The sequence below is a fragment of the Orbicella faveolata genome, unplaced genomic scaffold (assembly GCF_042242905.1).
Source record: "Orbicella faveolata isolate gen_17 unplaced genomic scaffold, um_ofav_v1 contig_35, whole genome shotgun sequence".
NCBI lineage: Eukaryota > Metazoa > Cnidaria > Anthozoa > Scleractinia > Merulinidae > Orbicella > Orbicella faveolata.
In genome coordinates, this window is record NW_028301564.1 from 14,099,225 (window position 1) to 14,115,000 (window position 15,776).

The window sequence follows — 15,776 nt, forward strand, 5'->3', positions numbered from 1 at the left end:
TATTTTAGAAAGTACCCTTCTACCTCCCCGACCCTCGGCCCCCACCCCTCCTGTGCCTATATTCACTACGGAGGGTCGACACAAGCCAAGGAGGCTAAGGTTGCTACAAAGAAAATCAGCAAGGGCAAGACTTCATCTGGGCAGGGATCAAAATTTGTCCCCAAGATTGAATGCCCTTGGGGAACCGGGAGGGGTAGTTTGGTGAAAACTGGTAGTGCTAAAAAGCCACCCCATTTTTGCTTAGGTTGATTTTTTTAGGGCTCCAGATGACAGGGATAATGCACGAATTTTGCCACTTGAAAGTAAGAGTGGAACAGTCACCCCTAATGCTTGTTTGTCTTGGCTAGACTTTTTATCCCTGCAGTCCCTGTATGTGACCATGTAACTGATAATTATCTTCCCTTGGGATAGCAAAACAGTCATTACTGAATACCAAACATTTTGTACATTTATTTGCTTTTAGCATACAAGACTTATCACAATTCTGTGGACAACAGGTAAAATAACACTTTCTTGATCCTTGTTTATCTACAAGCCACATACCACAGAGGAAGAATTCACAGTAAACTACTCAAAATCCCTTGCCCCTAGACTGATCAGCATCAAAGTTCTCCTCAAAGTGTTGATAAAACAACTGGGGTAAATACAGGATTTTAGGGGGCTCCAGGGGCTTCCTCCCCTGGAAAATGTACAATTGAGGTCTTCAAAAATAGGATTTCCAGCATTCTGGGGCCTAGTCAGCATGTATTAGTCTCATCTTTCTCAATTTAGGCCCCCCTAGATCTGCCCAAAACAATAATGAAGAGTATGTCCTAAAACTATCCAATGTTGCAGAATTCTTCCATATATGCATGTATTGAACAGAAAGGAGAATTTCTACGTTTATGAGTCCATGGCTTCTAGGGTATTACTGGTAACTACATCTGATTCAAGATTTCTGGAGCTATCTCATTGCTTGAACCAATATCACTACTCGGGCATAACATAACATAATACTTAGCTACACGTACATACAGTCATTTTCTTCAAAAAATTCAAAATATAACCTATCACATGTGATGTTTACATAAAGGTTTTTCAAGAATCACATTTTCAAACTTTTCAGAGTTTTGGCTGGGCTCACATATAGCAGTGTTTGGGATCATCACTTGAAGTGAAGAGCATGAAAATGTGTGGTTCCAGAGAGCATCCCTACCCACTCTAGATGGCATTCTGAAATTCTGATGGGGGTGGGAGAGTCTCAAAATCCAACTGAACTGCAATTTATGCAGGGTGGGTGGGTATTTAATCAAGATATTCCTCTCTGGTGGGGTATGGATATTTTCTGGAGCAATACAACGTGAAGCAGTGCCAGGAATGAGATCGAGGCAGTCAAAATAATGGAGGTTTTCTGGTTAAGTATGATGTTTACAGCAATTGACGAAAATTACATCTGATCTTTTTGTGTTCTTTTCTTCTAATCCTTAAATCACATAAAAATAAAACCTTGATCAATACGTTAAAACCTCTTGTATTATTCCATGCAAATAAAAATATTTTTGCTCGCCTGTGTTCAGCTGCCCCCTCCCCTCCCTGATTTTTTTGAGGGGAGCAGGCAGCTGTACACAGGCTACAAACAGCTGAAGACAGACAGCAAAAATGTTTGTCATTTGCCATTTGTCGTAAATGTCACACTTAACCTTTCTAATGATTTACAGTGATGGACTTTCACAACATGGACTGGTAAAAAATTGACTGTTTTTCCTTCAGAATCAGCCAGTCTGCAAGCTTACCCAGAACATACTGCTTTGTACTGTTATGGAACTTAACACATTCCCACAGAAAAATGGATAAGTTTTCACAATGGATGTTATCAATGTATACACTTTTCCAGAAGGTTCATGAATTTGCATTCATTTCATAGTCAAATCAAATTCACCTAACCTGACAGAGGACTTGCAATTGCATAGAAGTGATGATTACATCAATCTTTTAAGTTATTTTGGGTCTATTTAATAGGAACTCTTAATACACAGTTCTGTTACTCAGTACAGAATATTTTTCATTGAAATCCAGTTTTCTTTGTATCCATCTAATATTGCTTTATTAAAAATACACAAAACAGACTGCAAAACAACTACATTATGACCATGACTTTCGGCTATCTTGACCTAAATCTGTACATGAATCTATGTTTCTGATGTTTCCACAAAACTAGTACAATTACTGGATAAGGTTTAAATAAATTCACATTAAGCATCCTAAAATAATATTTCTTACCCTTTAATGCTAAATTATAATAATGCAAAAATTTATTACAGTTAGAGACACTTTTCTCGATAATTCTCCTTAGAAAATTTTATCGATCTGATTTCTGGTTCTAAGATTATTAACCTGTTTTGGTGAATAAGAAACAGTTCACCCAGCTGCAAATAATCTTCAGTCATTACACCATTTAGATAAATGACACTTACCATAAAGGAGAATTTAGCAGCAAAACAATTATTGCTTCAAAAATGGCAAATTGAATGTACTTGACTCATGGGAAATAAAAAAAAAGGTCTAATACAGTATTACAATTATATTAGTCTTTACATGCTACAACTGGGGGAGGCACAAACGCAAACTAAAAAGAACATTGTTGATGTTAAACAAAACAATGGAAGCAACAAAGCCACTATAAAAAAGAAAAAAAATTCTCCCTTCAATGTAACCAGGATTGGTGCCAGCTCTGTTGTCTGCCTTAGCAGGTCTCTGACTTGGAGAGAGACATTGATGACTGAACTATGATTTGCAGTGATTATCTACTACACATGCCCGGACATGCATGTACAGCGTCCTTCCAGTTAAAACTAAGCTACTAACTACGATGCCTATCTATTTACATGCACCCCAGTTCTGAGTATGGTAATCATGATTCGATACAATTCTAAGAAATGATGGCTGACATTGTTAAGCCCTTAGATTAGGATGTTCAACCAAGTTTGATGTCGAGCTGGACTGATCTTCTCTTTCCCAGTTCACTTCTGCACTTACATGAAGCACACGACCAGATCCAGAAACACTGGAGCTCTCTGCATAAAGACAGCAAAAACCTTTCATCATTTCACTGCTTTTAGCTATTACTTAAGAGACTAAAGACCACAGAGGACTGTAAATTTCCCCTTTCTGAGATTCATACTCAGGCCATTGCCTATTGACCATTAGTAGCCACCCAGCTGTGTTCTATCAGAAATGTGTGAATCTGATTGGTTCTCTTGTTGTTTTCTATTCACCGATAGACAACAACTGCTTACACAAACTGAAAATTACTCTTAAATTTAGACTTAACAATACACAAAATTGTACGTTTTTTACTCTCGTTTTCCGTAAGTGAGAGTCGACTCAGCTATACCTCATTGACTAATCACTCATAAAAAACTTGGGCTTGTAGTCTCATTGTTAATCATCCACATTTCTAAGCTCCTAGTGTTGTCAAATAATTTTGAACCCAGACTTTAATTTATAGAGGATGGGGGAAGAGGCAACATCCATTGGTGATACAGTAGTATCACAACTGTTGATACTAGTCAAGAGTCTTCCAGGTTTCACTCTTCTGTAAACAAGACCAAAAAATGGGGTGAAGACTAAATGCAAAGTTGGTAAAACCGATTTTTTTTCCATTAATTTTTACAGAATTTCTGTAATTTTAATTTTAATTTTAATTCTTGTTGTTACTTTTTCCAGAAACCATTCCAGGAAACTGCCCATTTCCAAAAGTTGCAGAACTTTCTGTCGAAAGGAAAATGCCCTAGTTACCAAAGGTTGCACAAAGCAGCGTTAAACATCAGCCTGATGACACACGACTATGATTAGATTAGAAGCAGATATAAATTATACCTGAAGTGTCGGAACTTGGCCTCCTTTCACTGACAGAGGGTTCAATTTCATTCATGACCACACCAGGATTATCAGCCGAAGTGTGATGGTCTTCCTCTGGAATCTCAGAAGTTCCAACCTCCACATCCTGAGTGCGACATTCATCACTGGCCTGAAGAAGAAGGTAAAACATTACATCAAATGTTATATGACTTGTGCATTGTTATGTGCTAAATACAGTTGACCCTCGATTATCCAGACGTCAATTATCCAGACTTTTCGATTATCCAGACTTACTTTTGTCCCGATTTTTTCACAAATATAAATAAGATGTGATCTTGAAAAATTGAAGCGATGAAAAGTTCATAAATCCTTCCAAAAGTGTGTTTTAACTCTGGGTTTTAATCTGTTTCACGGGAATCCCATGCTTGATTACTTCATTCCGCATGGGTTATGTAAACACGCAAACAATCAATCATAAACTCAAATCCCAGCCATGTCTACGAAACAAAAGCGGTCTGCTCTCTCAATAAAGGATAAGCAAATGAATCTTTTGCAAAATGCTTGTCCTGGATGGAAGGGCCAGAGCAATATTGACCCAATCCAAATACATGTAATACAGCTTCGACAAATGTAATGCAGCTTCAACAAATGATGGACTTTGCTATGCAATCACTATGTCGTTCCTTGAAACAAACAAGCATGCTTGAACATTTCAGAGCACTTTGAATACACTTACACTTGAAACAGCAACTTTTCATTTGCAAGTATGTTGTGTAGCATACAGGCTCTACATATATGCAATTCTGATCTATTCACTATTAAGGATGTTCGTGCAAAAATTTTCCAACATTGATTTTTTTTCTGAGACTTTTACCACTGTAAGATGATGAGTTAGTTGTGTCAGAAATGTAAAAAAATGTGGGGTCACCAACTCCATTTTGGAGAGAACATGCCCGGAAGAACACCCTCAATCTGAAAAAAATCAGGCTTCATTGGCAAATAAGGCCAGAGTGTCTGTAAGCCAAAAATATTGCAATTAGATCTTTGAAGTGAAATGTTTTCTGCCAAATATTGTGTAAGTGGACCTATTAAGTGAATTTAGTCCACTGGTGAGGTTCCTTAATAACCAATTTCGCATTTAGCGACCATAGTTTCATGTGCCTTGCAGCCCCAAGATGGCAGGATTCAATGTCCCGTGGACAGAAATCTTGAAATTTTTTAAACTTCCCACCTTGATTTTTGTTCATTTTTGGACAATGTGGGGATAATTGTAAATAAAATGTTACGGGAAAGAAAAATAGGGGCCACCGAACGTCCAAGATCGTTAAATCCAGGCAAAGCTATAGCAATGGCCACCTGCCCTATCATTGTTCATTTTATTACTTAGCGCATGCTCTTGTACATGACCTGGCTTGTGAATTCGCATGCGCAGTAAGGATGGGCAGAAACAATTGGCGCGAACCTCCTTAAATTCTGTTTCCTTTAATATATATTTCTTTTGTTCACATTACTGTCTCATTAATATTCATATTTTCAATTATCCGGACTATTTACTCAAATCCCAACGAGTCTGGATAATTGAGGTTCAACTGTAATGGCATGCTTAATGTTAATGTACTGAAATCACATTTTAATGAGCATTATGCATGGTACCTATAGTGTCTGAGTTGAATAATTTTAGGTTTAAATTATCTCTTTGGTCTAAATTTTTTAACACGCTTAATTTACATTTACTTCCTTGTCTCCTTATCTCATAGCATTGCCATAACCAGAATCAAAGAGCAAAATATATGACACTTCAAGAGGCTTAAAAACTATGCAGTAATTCAGAATATCTCCTTTTGTTTAATAAAGCTTTTAAACCACTCTTACATTAAAGCAAAAAGACTGCACATAACACAGACATGCAGGAAGGCAATGCCATTGACCTTTTGAAATTGATGCACTGATTGAAAACTGTTATATAATGAAAATTGTGTGATGAGTTTGAACTCTTGAAATTGATATACTGATTGAAAACTGTTATATAATGAAAATTGTGTGGTGAGTTTCACATTGTGAAATTTCACAAATTATGTGAAACTCACCACACAATTTTCATTATAAAACAGTTTTCAATCAGTGTATCAATTTCAAAAGTTCAAACTCATCACAAAATTTTCATTATATAACAGTTTTCAATCAATGTATCAATTTCAAAAGGTCAATAGCATTGCCTTCCTGCAGGTCTGTGTTGTTAAGACAGCTGTCATTTAAAACCCAAAAACATTACCAAATAGAAGTTTTCGCTCGTGACTAATATGTAATTTGTAAATGAGGACTTTCTTCCAGTACATGTCAAGCTTCATTTTACTGAAACCTGCACTGTAAGAGAGCACAGAACTTACCACACCCAATTCCTTTAAGATGTTGAGTTTGCACATGGGACAGGTCCTGTGCTCTACCAGCCATGGGTCAATACACATCTTGTGGAACTCGTGCCTGGAGAAAAAAAATGAGGTCATGGTGATTAAAAAGAACACCACGTAAACTGAGTACACTGTGGTAACTGTACCCGAATTTGGTGAAACTGCACGCGAACACGAGTTTAGTGAAACTACCACATGCATTAACAAGGATAATAATTCGGCCGGGGATTTAACCTATGTCCGCAATGCGGGTGTCTGTAATGTCTGTAATAGCGGGGTGTTATTAAGGCGAAAGTTGACTATAATACTACATTTAACTTGCAGAAAATATTTGCCTAAGAAAATAAGATGGCTGAGGGCTAAACAGTGAGCTGAGTAAAAAAGCGAGTTATTCCTAACGTAACACGTTAACGTGACTCTGAGAAAAGTAATTTCGTCTCTCAGGAATGAACCTTGGAATTTATCTCAAATGGAATTTTGAATTAATCACTCGGAATTTATCTCAAAAGGGAGACAAAAGGGAATCATGTGTATCTGTCAATCCATGTTGACGGTTGCGGATCTCGAGTTTAAATCGTTAATCAGAAGCAAGTCACATTTCTAGTCACGATTAGATTCTGGACCAAGGCCCCGGACCTGGCCTTCCTATCACTACAGACGACCGTCACGAGATCAATACATAACTGTATTTCCTCATTTTTCCTTTCCTCCACTGCCGCAGAAAAAATATAGAACGTACGCTTGATCACAAGTTTATTGATTTATCAGTAACAAGATATTATGATCATATTCTCTTGGCAGTGATAACTTCCGTGCCACATGCATTAACAAGGATAATAATTATTACTAACAATAGGTTCATGCACTGTAAGCTAGAAAGTGTACCTCACAGACAACATCACTGGCTTTGTAAAAGTTGGTTAAGCTATTAATTCTGTCAGTCTACAATATTTTATATTTATCATAAATCAATTTGACATCTCCAACTGGCTGATACCAATGCAACATTCCAAAATGAGAGAAATGCAAGCTGGGAAATATGCGAATTTAAATTTCAGTGACATTGTTTTGCTATGAGCTAAGTGAATGTTTGGGCTTGAACCTTAAAGTTATCTCTACTGAGGACAAAAAGAAGTTTGCAAGAAGAAAATCATGTTTCAAGACTTTCTAAAAATCACCCCAAAAGTAACCCAAATAGCACTATTCAAAATAGCAGAGGATTTTTTTGCAAACAGCTTTCATGCAAGCACAATGAGCAGATTTAGCATACCAATAATGCGACCAAAACTTTTGGTTCAAAATTATTATGGGGAAACTGCTATGTGCATGATGAAGGAACGTTATTTCCTTTGCAAAGCAATGAGTTATGGAAAGATGTACTTACTGACAAGGAAGTATACGGACAACTTCACCAGCTTTGTAACCATCTAAGCACACTGCACAGCTGTCTGTTTCATCATCTTCAGTCTAGAGGACAGGATGGATGCAAAGTATTCATTAAAAGTGATTTCTAAATTATGACTGGCTCCTACAATTGTAATCTCGAAAATAAGACAGACAGCTCCTAAGATAGACTGTCTCTCATAGGATTCTTATGACAAGACATGGTGGTTTGGAAACCAGTGTTATTGCTAGATTGAAACCTTATTGAACTAAATGGACTTAAGGTTATCTTCAGATCCCTTTTCAATAAAACTCTCAATTTGAAATAAAATCATTTCAGTGTTCTCTTTATGGAATTCTAAGAAGGATGTCATTGTCACTGATGGTTTTACCATAGGATGTTTTAAAAGATATCTGCTAAAAAAAGGATGGTCACACAAAGTTTGTCATATAGAAGATGAAGGGAATGCAAGCTCCTTAATTTCTGTAACATTTACTGTCCTGGTCCTCTCTACCTTTACAGGAGACAAGAGGGGCTTACATGCCAATATTGAAATCTAACTTACCTTTTTAACAGTACGTGTAGGGAGCTTTGCAATAGCCTTCTTGGCAGCTGAAGTCAGACGTTTCTGTAAAATACAATAACCCAGATTTGGCCAAATTACAAGAAAATCACAATGAAGTTCACACAAATTTTTCATTTATTCTATTCTTGTACATGTAATATTAATAAAATATTACCCATTACATTAGACGTCTTTCTGTATTAATTATTTACTTTGCTGAAACCTTTAAGTAGTACCTGTTGTTTCTTATTAGAATATTTTACTTCAAAATGAAAAAAAATTTATGCACACACACACAATGCAAAATCAAGGATGTCTGTCCAATTTCCTTGTCAGCCTGCGCTGAATTTCCGAAAGTGGAACAAATCTAACATGGCTTTAATTAAGCTTTTTTGAGGTGATTTTTGGTTAAGTTAACGCTAATGTTTGACTTGAAACGCAATAGCTGAATATTTCCGTTGACAATCGGCATTAACTAGACGCTTCACCGAACAACATTGTTGTCTTCATTCAACTCTGAATTGCTCAGCACCATGACGCAAGCACGATCGAACTCTTAAATTCCAAACGAGTTAATTGCTGTGTAACAAAGGAGAGAGGGCAAAGGAGAGAGAGAAGGGAAAATGTGTGGCAAAATATGACTTATGGCAAATTAAACTTGCAAGTTACATGTCAGTTTCACAGTACCAGTAACACAGCGAATGTTGGGAAACCAATTGTGCGCAAGTGTGAAACACTGAATTCCAAAACAAATAAAAATAGAGAAGAGAGACAATTTGTGTTTTAATATGACGTACAACTAAAGAAACCCGCTGATTTCCTGTTTTCAACGCTTGTTTCTTACCTCGGTTTTATCGCGTGCGTGCACATAACGAAACCTTTGTACGTAGTAGAACACCAGCCAAGCGAGTGAAATGACCATCAAAACGATAAACGAAACCGAAACGAAAAGAACCGAGGCCGGATTGACCCATTTATTACTGTGGCTAGCGCCAACAGATATCTCTACATACACAGCCTTGGTTCTGTTCACAAGCGCTCGGGCTAGGTCTTCGCCGAGAGTCTTCGTTATACTCACGGCAACTAGATAATCAGCATCGTCGTGTGACATTATAATTTCGTCATCTCGGTCTTCATGATCGTATATTATCACCGCAGTTGCGTTGTGCTTGTAGGCATTTCTTATCTTTTCCTTGAAATTGCACACTCCTCTTTCAATCAGGGCAATCCATGGACTTTTGTCGACATTCACATTAAATTCTTTACAGCCGTTCACGTTGTTTTCGACCAAGGTATAAAGCCAGCCTTTCGAGCCGTGTTTGGGGCTATGCTTTCCAAACTTCCCACTTCCATCATACGGTTTTATATGGCATTTCTTCCCAGAGTTATCACAATACGTTATATTCAGTTTGGCCTCTGTGTATTCCGGGGATTGTTTTTCATCGTAGAGACTTCCATCGACAAAATTCCTGACACAAACGAACAATAATAAGGCAAGGATGATGTTCAGTCGACCAACAAACTGCTTCGCAAACGACAACATCGTTCCAAAGTAGTTCAACAGTTTACGTAGTCTTTACGATTCCCGTAAACAAGGAAATAAGTCGAGTTCAAAGTTCTTATGAACGACTTTCAGTACAAAGAGCGCAACAACTCTTCCGCCATCTTGCCCGATCGTGGATATAGCCGCAATGAAGAAGGAAGTCACGTGATCGCAGGATTGACACACCTGTGTGATATTTCCACGCAATGCTACGTCATGACCCAGACAAATATTACTCTGCCTCGTTATATCCTTTATGACTTTGATATCGCGATATTGGCAATCACAGATACCTGTACGAGGTAAATTTGCGCCATACATGGTATGCACAGCAAATCAGCCAGCAACAGCTATTTCGAAATTTTGAAAATGGCTTTTTAAAACATACTAACAGTCAAGCAAGGCCGATTTTTAAAACAATGTCACTGAATGTGTAGTTTTTACGTGCGATGGTTCATGAGTGATATAAATGCGTGGAGCCGGGAGTGCTTATTTTCTTTTTTAATTTCCTGAAGATAAAACTGACGATTTTCCGACGTAAAAATTATTAATGAAAAATCCTTCTGTATTTAAAAATCCATGAAGATCCATCTTTAATATGAGTTGGGTTAAACCTCAGTACCGATCCACCGACGGCATACAAAGTAAGTTAACACTAAACTGAACAATACGGCCAATTATATATATGTGCAATCAGCAAACAGTTGCTATCGTTGCAAGTGTTCGTGCAAAAATGTTCGTGCAGCCCAAATGTGGCATAAAACTCTAATTCGTACAGGTACATTTGTTGCGCTGGCGAAATTCAACCGTAGAGTCTTTTATACCCCTCGAAATGAGCGCTTTCTTAAACTGAGCTTTACCAATAGCACTTCAAGAAAATGTAAGTTGAAGAGTACAATATTTCTCGGTAACTTGCGGGCGAGCCGGCGTCCTCGTCATTATCAATTCATCTATTTATTTATCAGCTTTGTTAGGAGATATCAGCACCACCGTGCTTCTCTGAAATTCGAATGAAAATAAAGATATGAATGTATGTAGGTAAGTTTAATACCTTTGGCTGAGCAAGATTTTATTTCAGTCATTTAAATTGCGCAAGAGACTAGCTGTAGCCTCTTGCATTGAGTAAATATTATGCATCGCCGCCCCAAGGCCTTAGTTTTGTTAAAAACGCTTTTTTGATGGATTTTGATGGATGTTCGGGCTAACATTTGAAAGGGACTTAAAACGTAACTGAAAAATTTCCAAACGTGCGGTGATCGGAAAAGTAGCCTGCGAACCGTGTCGTAATCAGCAAACAGTTTCTGCCGTCAATATTATAATAATACATACAAAGCAGCTCCTAAAGTAGAGAGCTTTGTAAACGGACAAATTTTGCTTTCTTTAAGAGCTAATACTTAAATATAAACCCACGGGATTACGTTTCAGCAGGATCTATTACATGTAAAAGAAAGAATTTTTGAATCTACAATTTGGCGGTAAATTTGTTGCGAGTTCATAAGGGGGGAGGGGAGGGGGATAAGGTTTGCTGGAGTTTCTATCAGTTTTTTCGTTGATACTTTTCGTTAGCACTTTTTTCATTTAACATTGCATTACATATAACAAATTAAAGTGCATAATGAGTACATTACTCACTACAACTGTTTCGAGAAAGGTATCATTATAGTGGTATAAAGTTCACGTTGATTCAGCGCAAACAACCAAAGAATAAACCGCGTGATACACTTATTCAGGATCAGTTCCTTCAATCGCGACGACTTGAAATTCGATCAAGCAGCAGTAAAGTAACACTACCCGATTGCGCTTCGACGCGTGGAATTCCTTTTGCACGTGCAGATTTTACGCGTGCAATAGCCCTTTTCACGGTCAATTTTTCTCATTTGCATTGCAATGTAATCCAACGTGGATACGAGGCAATTTCGGACTAAAACTGCAAAATAGCCCAAAATTGTCTCACATACATGCTAGATTTCATTGTAATGCAAATGAGCAAAGGTAACCGTGAAAAGGGCTTTTTTCGCCGAAGGTGCCGGCTGCTTGCTGAGGCGGGGGGGGGGGGGGGAGGGAGGGGGTTAGAAGGCATACTTACTATTTTCCGGGCAGGAAGACGCTGAATTCCCTTTCACAAGGCATGCCTGATTCACTGACACAAAAGTCGTCTTCTCTTGATTGCTAAATTTAGTTTATTAATGAACCAATACCCGTACGCGCTATCTAAAGTAAAAGCGGAGGAGAAGGAGAGGCAGTGACATATATGAACGGAAAAATATCCCAGTTCTCCAAAGGAAGTTCTGAGTTCATGAGTTCTCCAGTTTTGCCTTATTCTCATTGTTACAAATGACTGTACAATGTATTTTTCTAGGTTTCTCACGCACCGGTGAGACGAAGTGCGTTATAAAAAATTGTATCCACAGTCAACTCTCTTTAGAGCGGACACCCTCGGGATCATACGTCATTTGTGGGACGATGTCCGTAATAGATCAGAGAGGAGTGACACAATTCTTATTTGGTTGCAATCTGAAGTGTCTTAAATAACGTTTACTGCTGTACTCTTTTAAGATTTCGAGTTTCTTTTAATTTGTAGTGCATATCTACTTTGACACATAATCATCTAATTGTAGAGGCCAAAATAGTGCACAAACTAGTAGACATTGCAAGAACGTCCGACGGCAGAATACTGAGAATTTCAGCTCCAAGTTGTCCGTTGTATAACGAGAGAAGAACAATAAAAATATTACTTGGGTACCACATCAGGCGTCCGCAATTCCGTCATAGCAGGAGTCTGTTTTAGCGGGAGTTGTTTCCGACGACAATGATGCGCACATTTCTGTTTCGGCCGGGGATTTAACGTATGTCCGCAATAGCGGGTGTCTGTAATGTCTGTAATAGCGGGGTGTTACAGTTAACGCGAAAGTTGACTGTAATACTAAATTTAACATGCAGAAAATATTTGCCTAAGAAAATAAGATGGCTGAGGGCTAAACAGTGAGCTGAGTAAGAAAGCGAGTTATTCTTAACGTAACATGTGAACGTGACTCTGAGAAAAGTAATTTCGTCTCTCAGGAATGAACCTTGGAATTTATCTCAAATGGAATTTCGAATTCATCACTCGGAATTTATCTCAAAAAAGTTTGCTTCAGTATAGTTGAAAATAAATGCCATATGGTTAGATTCTCAGAGGGAGACAAAAGGGAATCATGTGCATCTGTCAATCCATGTTGACGGTTACGGATCTCGAGTTTAAATCGTTAATCAGAAGCAAGTCACATTTCTAGTCAGGAAACCAATCGGGACATAGTTTAGATTCTGGACCTACGCCCCGGACCTGGCCTTCCTATCGCTACAGACGACCGTCACGAGATCAACACATTTTTCCTTTCCTCCACCGCCGCAAAAAAAAAAAAAAACAGAATGCCCGATCACAAGTTTATTGATTTATCAGTAACAAGATATTATTATCATATTCTCTTGGCAGTGATAACTTCCGTGCCACTCTTTCAAAAGTATATGTATTAAAACCGACTAATTCACCTCAGTATACGTATCGCTGCGTTATATTATTACGCCGACATGCCTAGAACGAACAAAGATTCTCTTTTTTCTCTTCAGAAATCCAAGTGGTAGACCGGAGATGGCGAAAAAACCTGTTGTCATGGTACGAAATCAGGCCAGTGACCTGATAGAAAATCATGGTGCTTTTTTATAGGCTTCCAAATTATCGATAGCGTAGGCTCACGTGCTTTCCTGAATACCACCCCTTTAAACGATAGCAGTTCCACCACTAAAAAGCTATAATTAACTATCAAGTCAAAAATAACTTTAATCTCAAGTGGTCAGTTTACAGTGCTGAATTACCTATCCTACAGACAGTACGTCACTCGAGAAATAAGAGGAAATGAAACTTCTTTTGTTTACCTTTCCTCTTGACCAAAAAAGGCTAAAAACTTAAAAAGAAACTTGTGATAAACTGGCTTAGGCGTATTCGAGTGAGATTTCTAATGACTGAAAATTTAATTCGGCGGTAAATCCAAAACGAAATTGTCAAGTTATGATAGGTATATTTCTTTGATTTTAGAAACGAAAGGATTACAAATCAGTAAACTGTAAATCACTAAGCTTTACTTTTATTATTCTCGCTCGAAACCCTGCCTCATTCCTTAGGTAGCAGCGAAGTGCGCGATCGCGAGGAGCAGCCTGGGCATTTGACTTTGACCATGGATAAAATAATGTACTTGGACAAAATAACGTGCTTGAATTATCGCCGGCGGCAGATGCATAAAGCGGAATCCTCTATCCGTAGAACGGGAGACTGTAAAGGTATCTATTGATACTCCTCTAAGAGGCTGAAGGACAATCTTAACTGGACAATTCTAAGATTTACACCATTACTGGGGGTATGGCTCTCGGAGGCTAGCAAGAAGACTGCGCACACGCACCTCTTTATGAAATGTACACCGCTGTAGCAAACGTGAAAACCTCTCTATAAGGCGGTCATCTCTAAAAAGACCGATTGAACTCCTGAATCTATAAAGCTGCAGGTTTCTCATAAATGGTAGACTGCTGGTAGGCGGTCTTTTCTCTCACCATCTAAAGAGTGTTAAGCCGAGATGCGAACATGGACGAGAAGGGATTGGGGTGAGACTAGTGAGGCGTCTCACCTCCCACTCCCTGCCTCATTTCAAGAGAAAAACACACTGCCGGATCTGTACTAAACTAACCACCTCCTTAATTCTCCTTGATACCTCTGAGGCTATTTCAGGTAACCAATACCCCTATTATTTGTCAATTTAATTGAAAATACTTTTTGTGGGGTAAAATAAAGTTTTTCAGTTTGTTTGCTAACTGAGAAAACGAATTATTCTCTGATCGTAAAAGACTTCGAAAAACGCAACACACTTGAACTGACTACAGTAATACTTTGCCAGTGGCTCCGAGGCAGTTGTCCGTTTCGTAAACGGTCGATGCCAATTGGAAATTTTTTAACTATCAACGAATTTTTCTCTACGAAATTAAAGAAAAAAGAACATTTGTAAGTAAACACCCAGTATCGAACCCGGCCGAAACCCCTGTTTCCTAACATCCCTCTTCTACCACTACGCTACCAGGTTGATCCGCCAAATCTCCGCAGAATTTAGTTATTAATGATAAAGTTGCCCCGACCATCAAATAAAAGCTAACCGCAAGCAAACCAGTGTGAATATGAACAATCAAGCATTTGACGGGTGCGTTTTACTCAATCAACAAATTAAAACCAGTTTCTACCTTGTCCTGGCCTATACACTAAAGCAGATATGGCATCGTCCATTCTGAAAGGCTTGGTTACCATTGATGGCATCGATCGTTAAAAATGGCATTGACCGTTTACGAAACGGAAATCAGCGGCTCCGAACTCCCCAGACCTGTCTACTGATTATAGTTATAACCATTCTAATGTCGTCGTATTTTGATTTTGTAAACTACAGTTGTACCAGAGTCGTTACCCGGATGAAACTGTCCTTTTCAATGAGCTATGTAGTAAGCTCTTTTTTTCCTGATGACACGAATTCGGTCTCGATGATAAACAATTTTCAGAAGCTTGATCATGGCATTTCCCGCCCAGATACACAGTTGAAAGCTGCCGTCATGTGGTTGCCCCGCATTCATAGTCCAATCTGAATTTTGCCCTCTATACTCATATTGGAAAGTTTCGCGGTAAACAGTATCTACAGCGTTATAGGTACCAAAGCATAACTGATCCTCACCATTACCCAACGATCCAATTTCACAAAAGCACCAATTATCCCTTTGTACTTTACACGGTACTTTAGTGGTTCGCTTTACAACACCACTTATGAGCTCACCGAGCCCCCAAACAAAGCCTCCAAGCGCAGCACCTGCAAGAGCCCCAGTAGGGCCTCTAAGAAAGGCGCCAGCAAGGGCCCTACTCGCCACGGCCCCACCAAAGTTGACAACGTCCTTTGCATGTTGATCGGTCACTCCGAATTTCTGTCCGGCAATTCGAGCTACTTGTTCACCTACAATCGAGGAAATGACTGGCCC

General features: G+C 38.6%; 1 protein-coding gene and 1 pseudogene across 2 annotated transcripts in view; both read right to left on the reverse strand.

The window, feature by feature from the left end:
* Positions 1-426: 426 nt before the first annotated feature.
* On the reverse strand, positions 427-9,907 carry LOC110049297 (RING finger protein 150-like). The gene is made up of 6 exons (XM_020755086.2): positions 9,042-9,907; positions 8,198-8,260; positions 7,633-7,715; positions 6,228-6,321; positions 3,859-4,009; positions 427-3,053 (listed from the first exon to the last, which is right to left on the reverse strand). Exons 1-6 carry the CDS (start codon positions 9,738-9,740, stop codon positions 2,932-2,934), a joined length of 1,212 nt encoding a protein of 403 aa, XP_020610745.1. The 5' UTR covers positions 9,741-9,907; the 3' UTR covers positions 427-2,931.
* Positions 9,908-13,152: 3,245 nt separating this feature from the next.
* LOC149103423 (uncharacterized) overlaps positions 13,153-15,776 on the reverse strand; it is a 9,099-nt pseudogene continuing 6,475 nt past the window's right edge. The window contains exon 2 of the transcript XR_016202216.1: positions 13,153-15,776. This exon is cut by the window's right edge and continues 439 nt beyond it. The product of XR_016202216.1 is annotated as an uncharacterized LOC149103423 (transcript).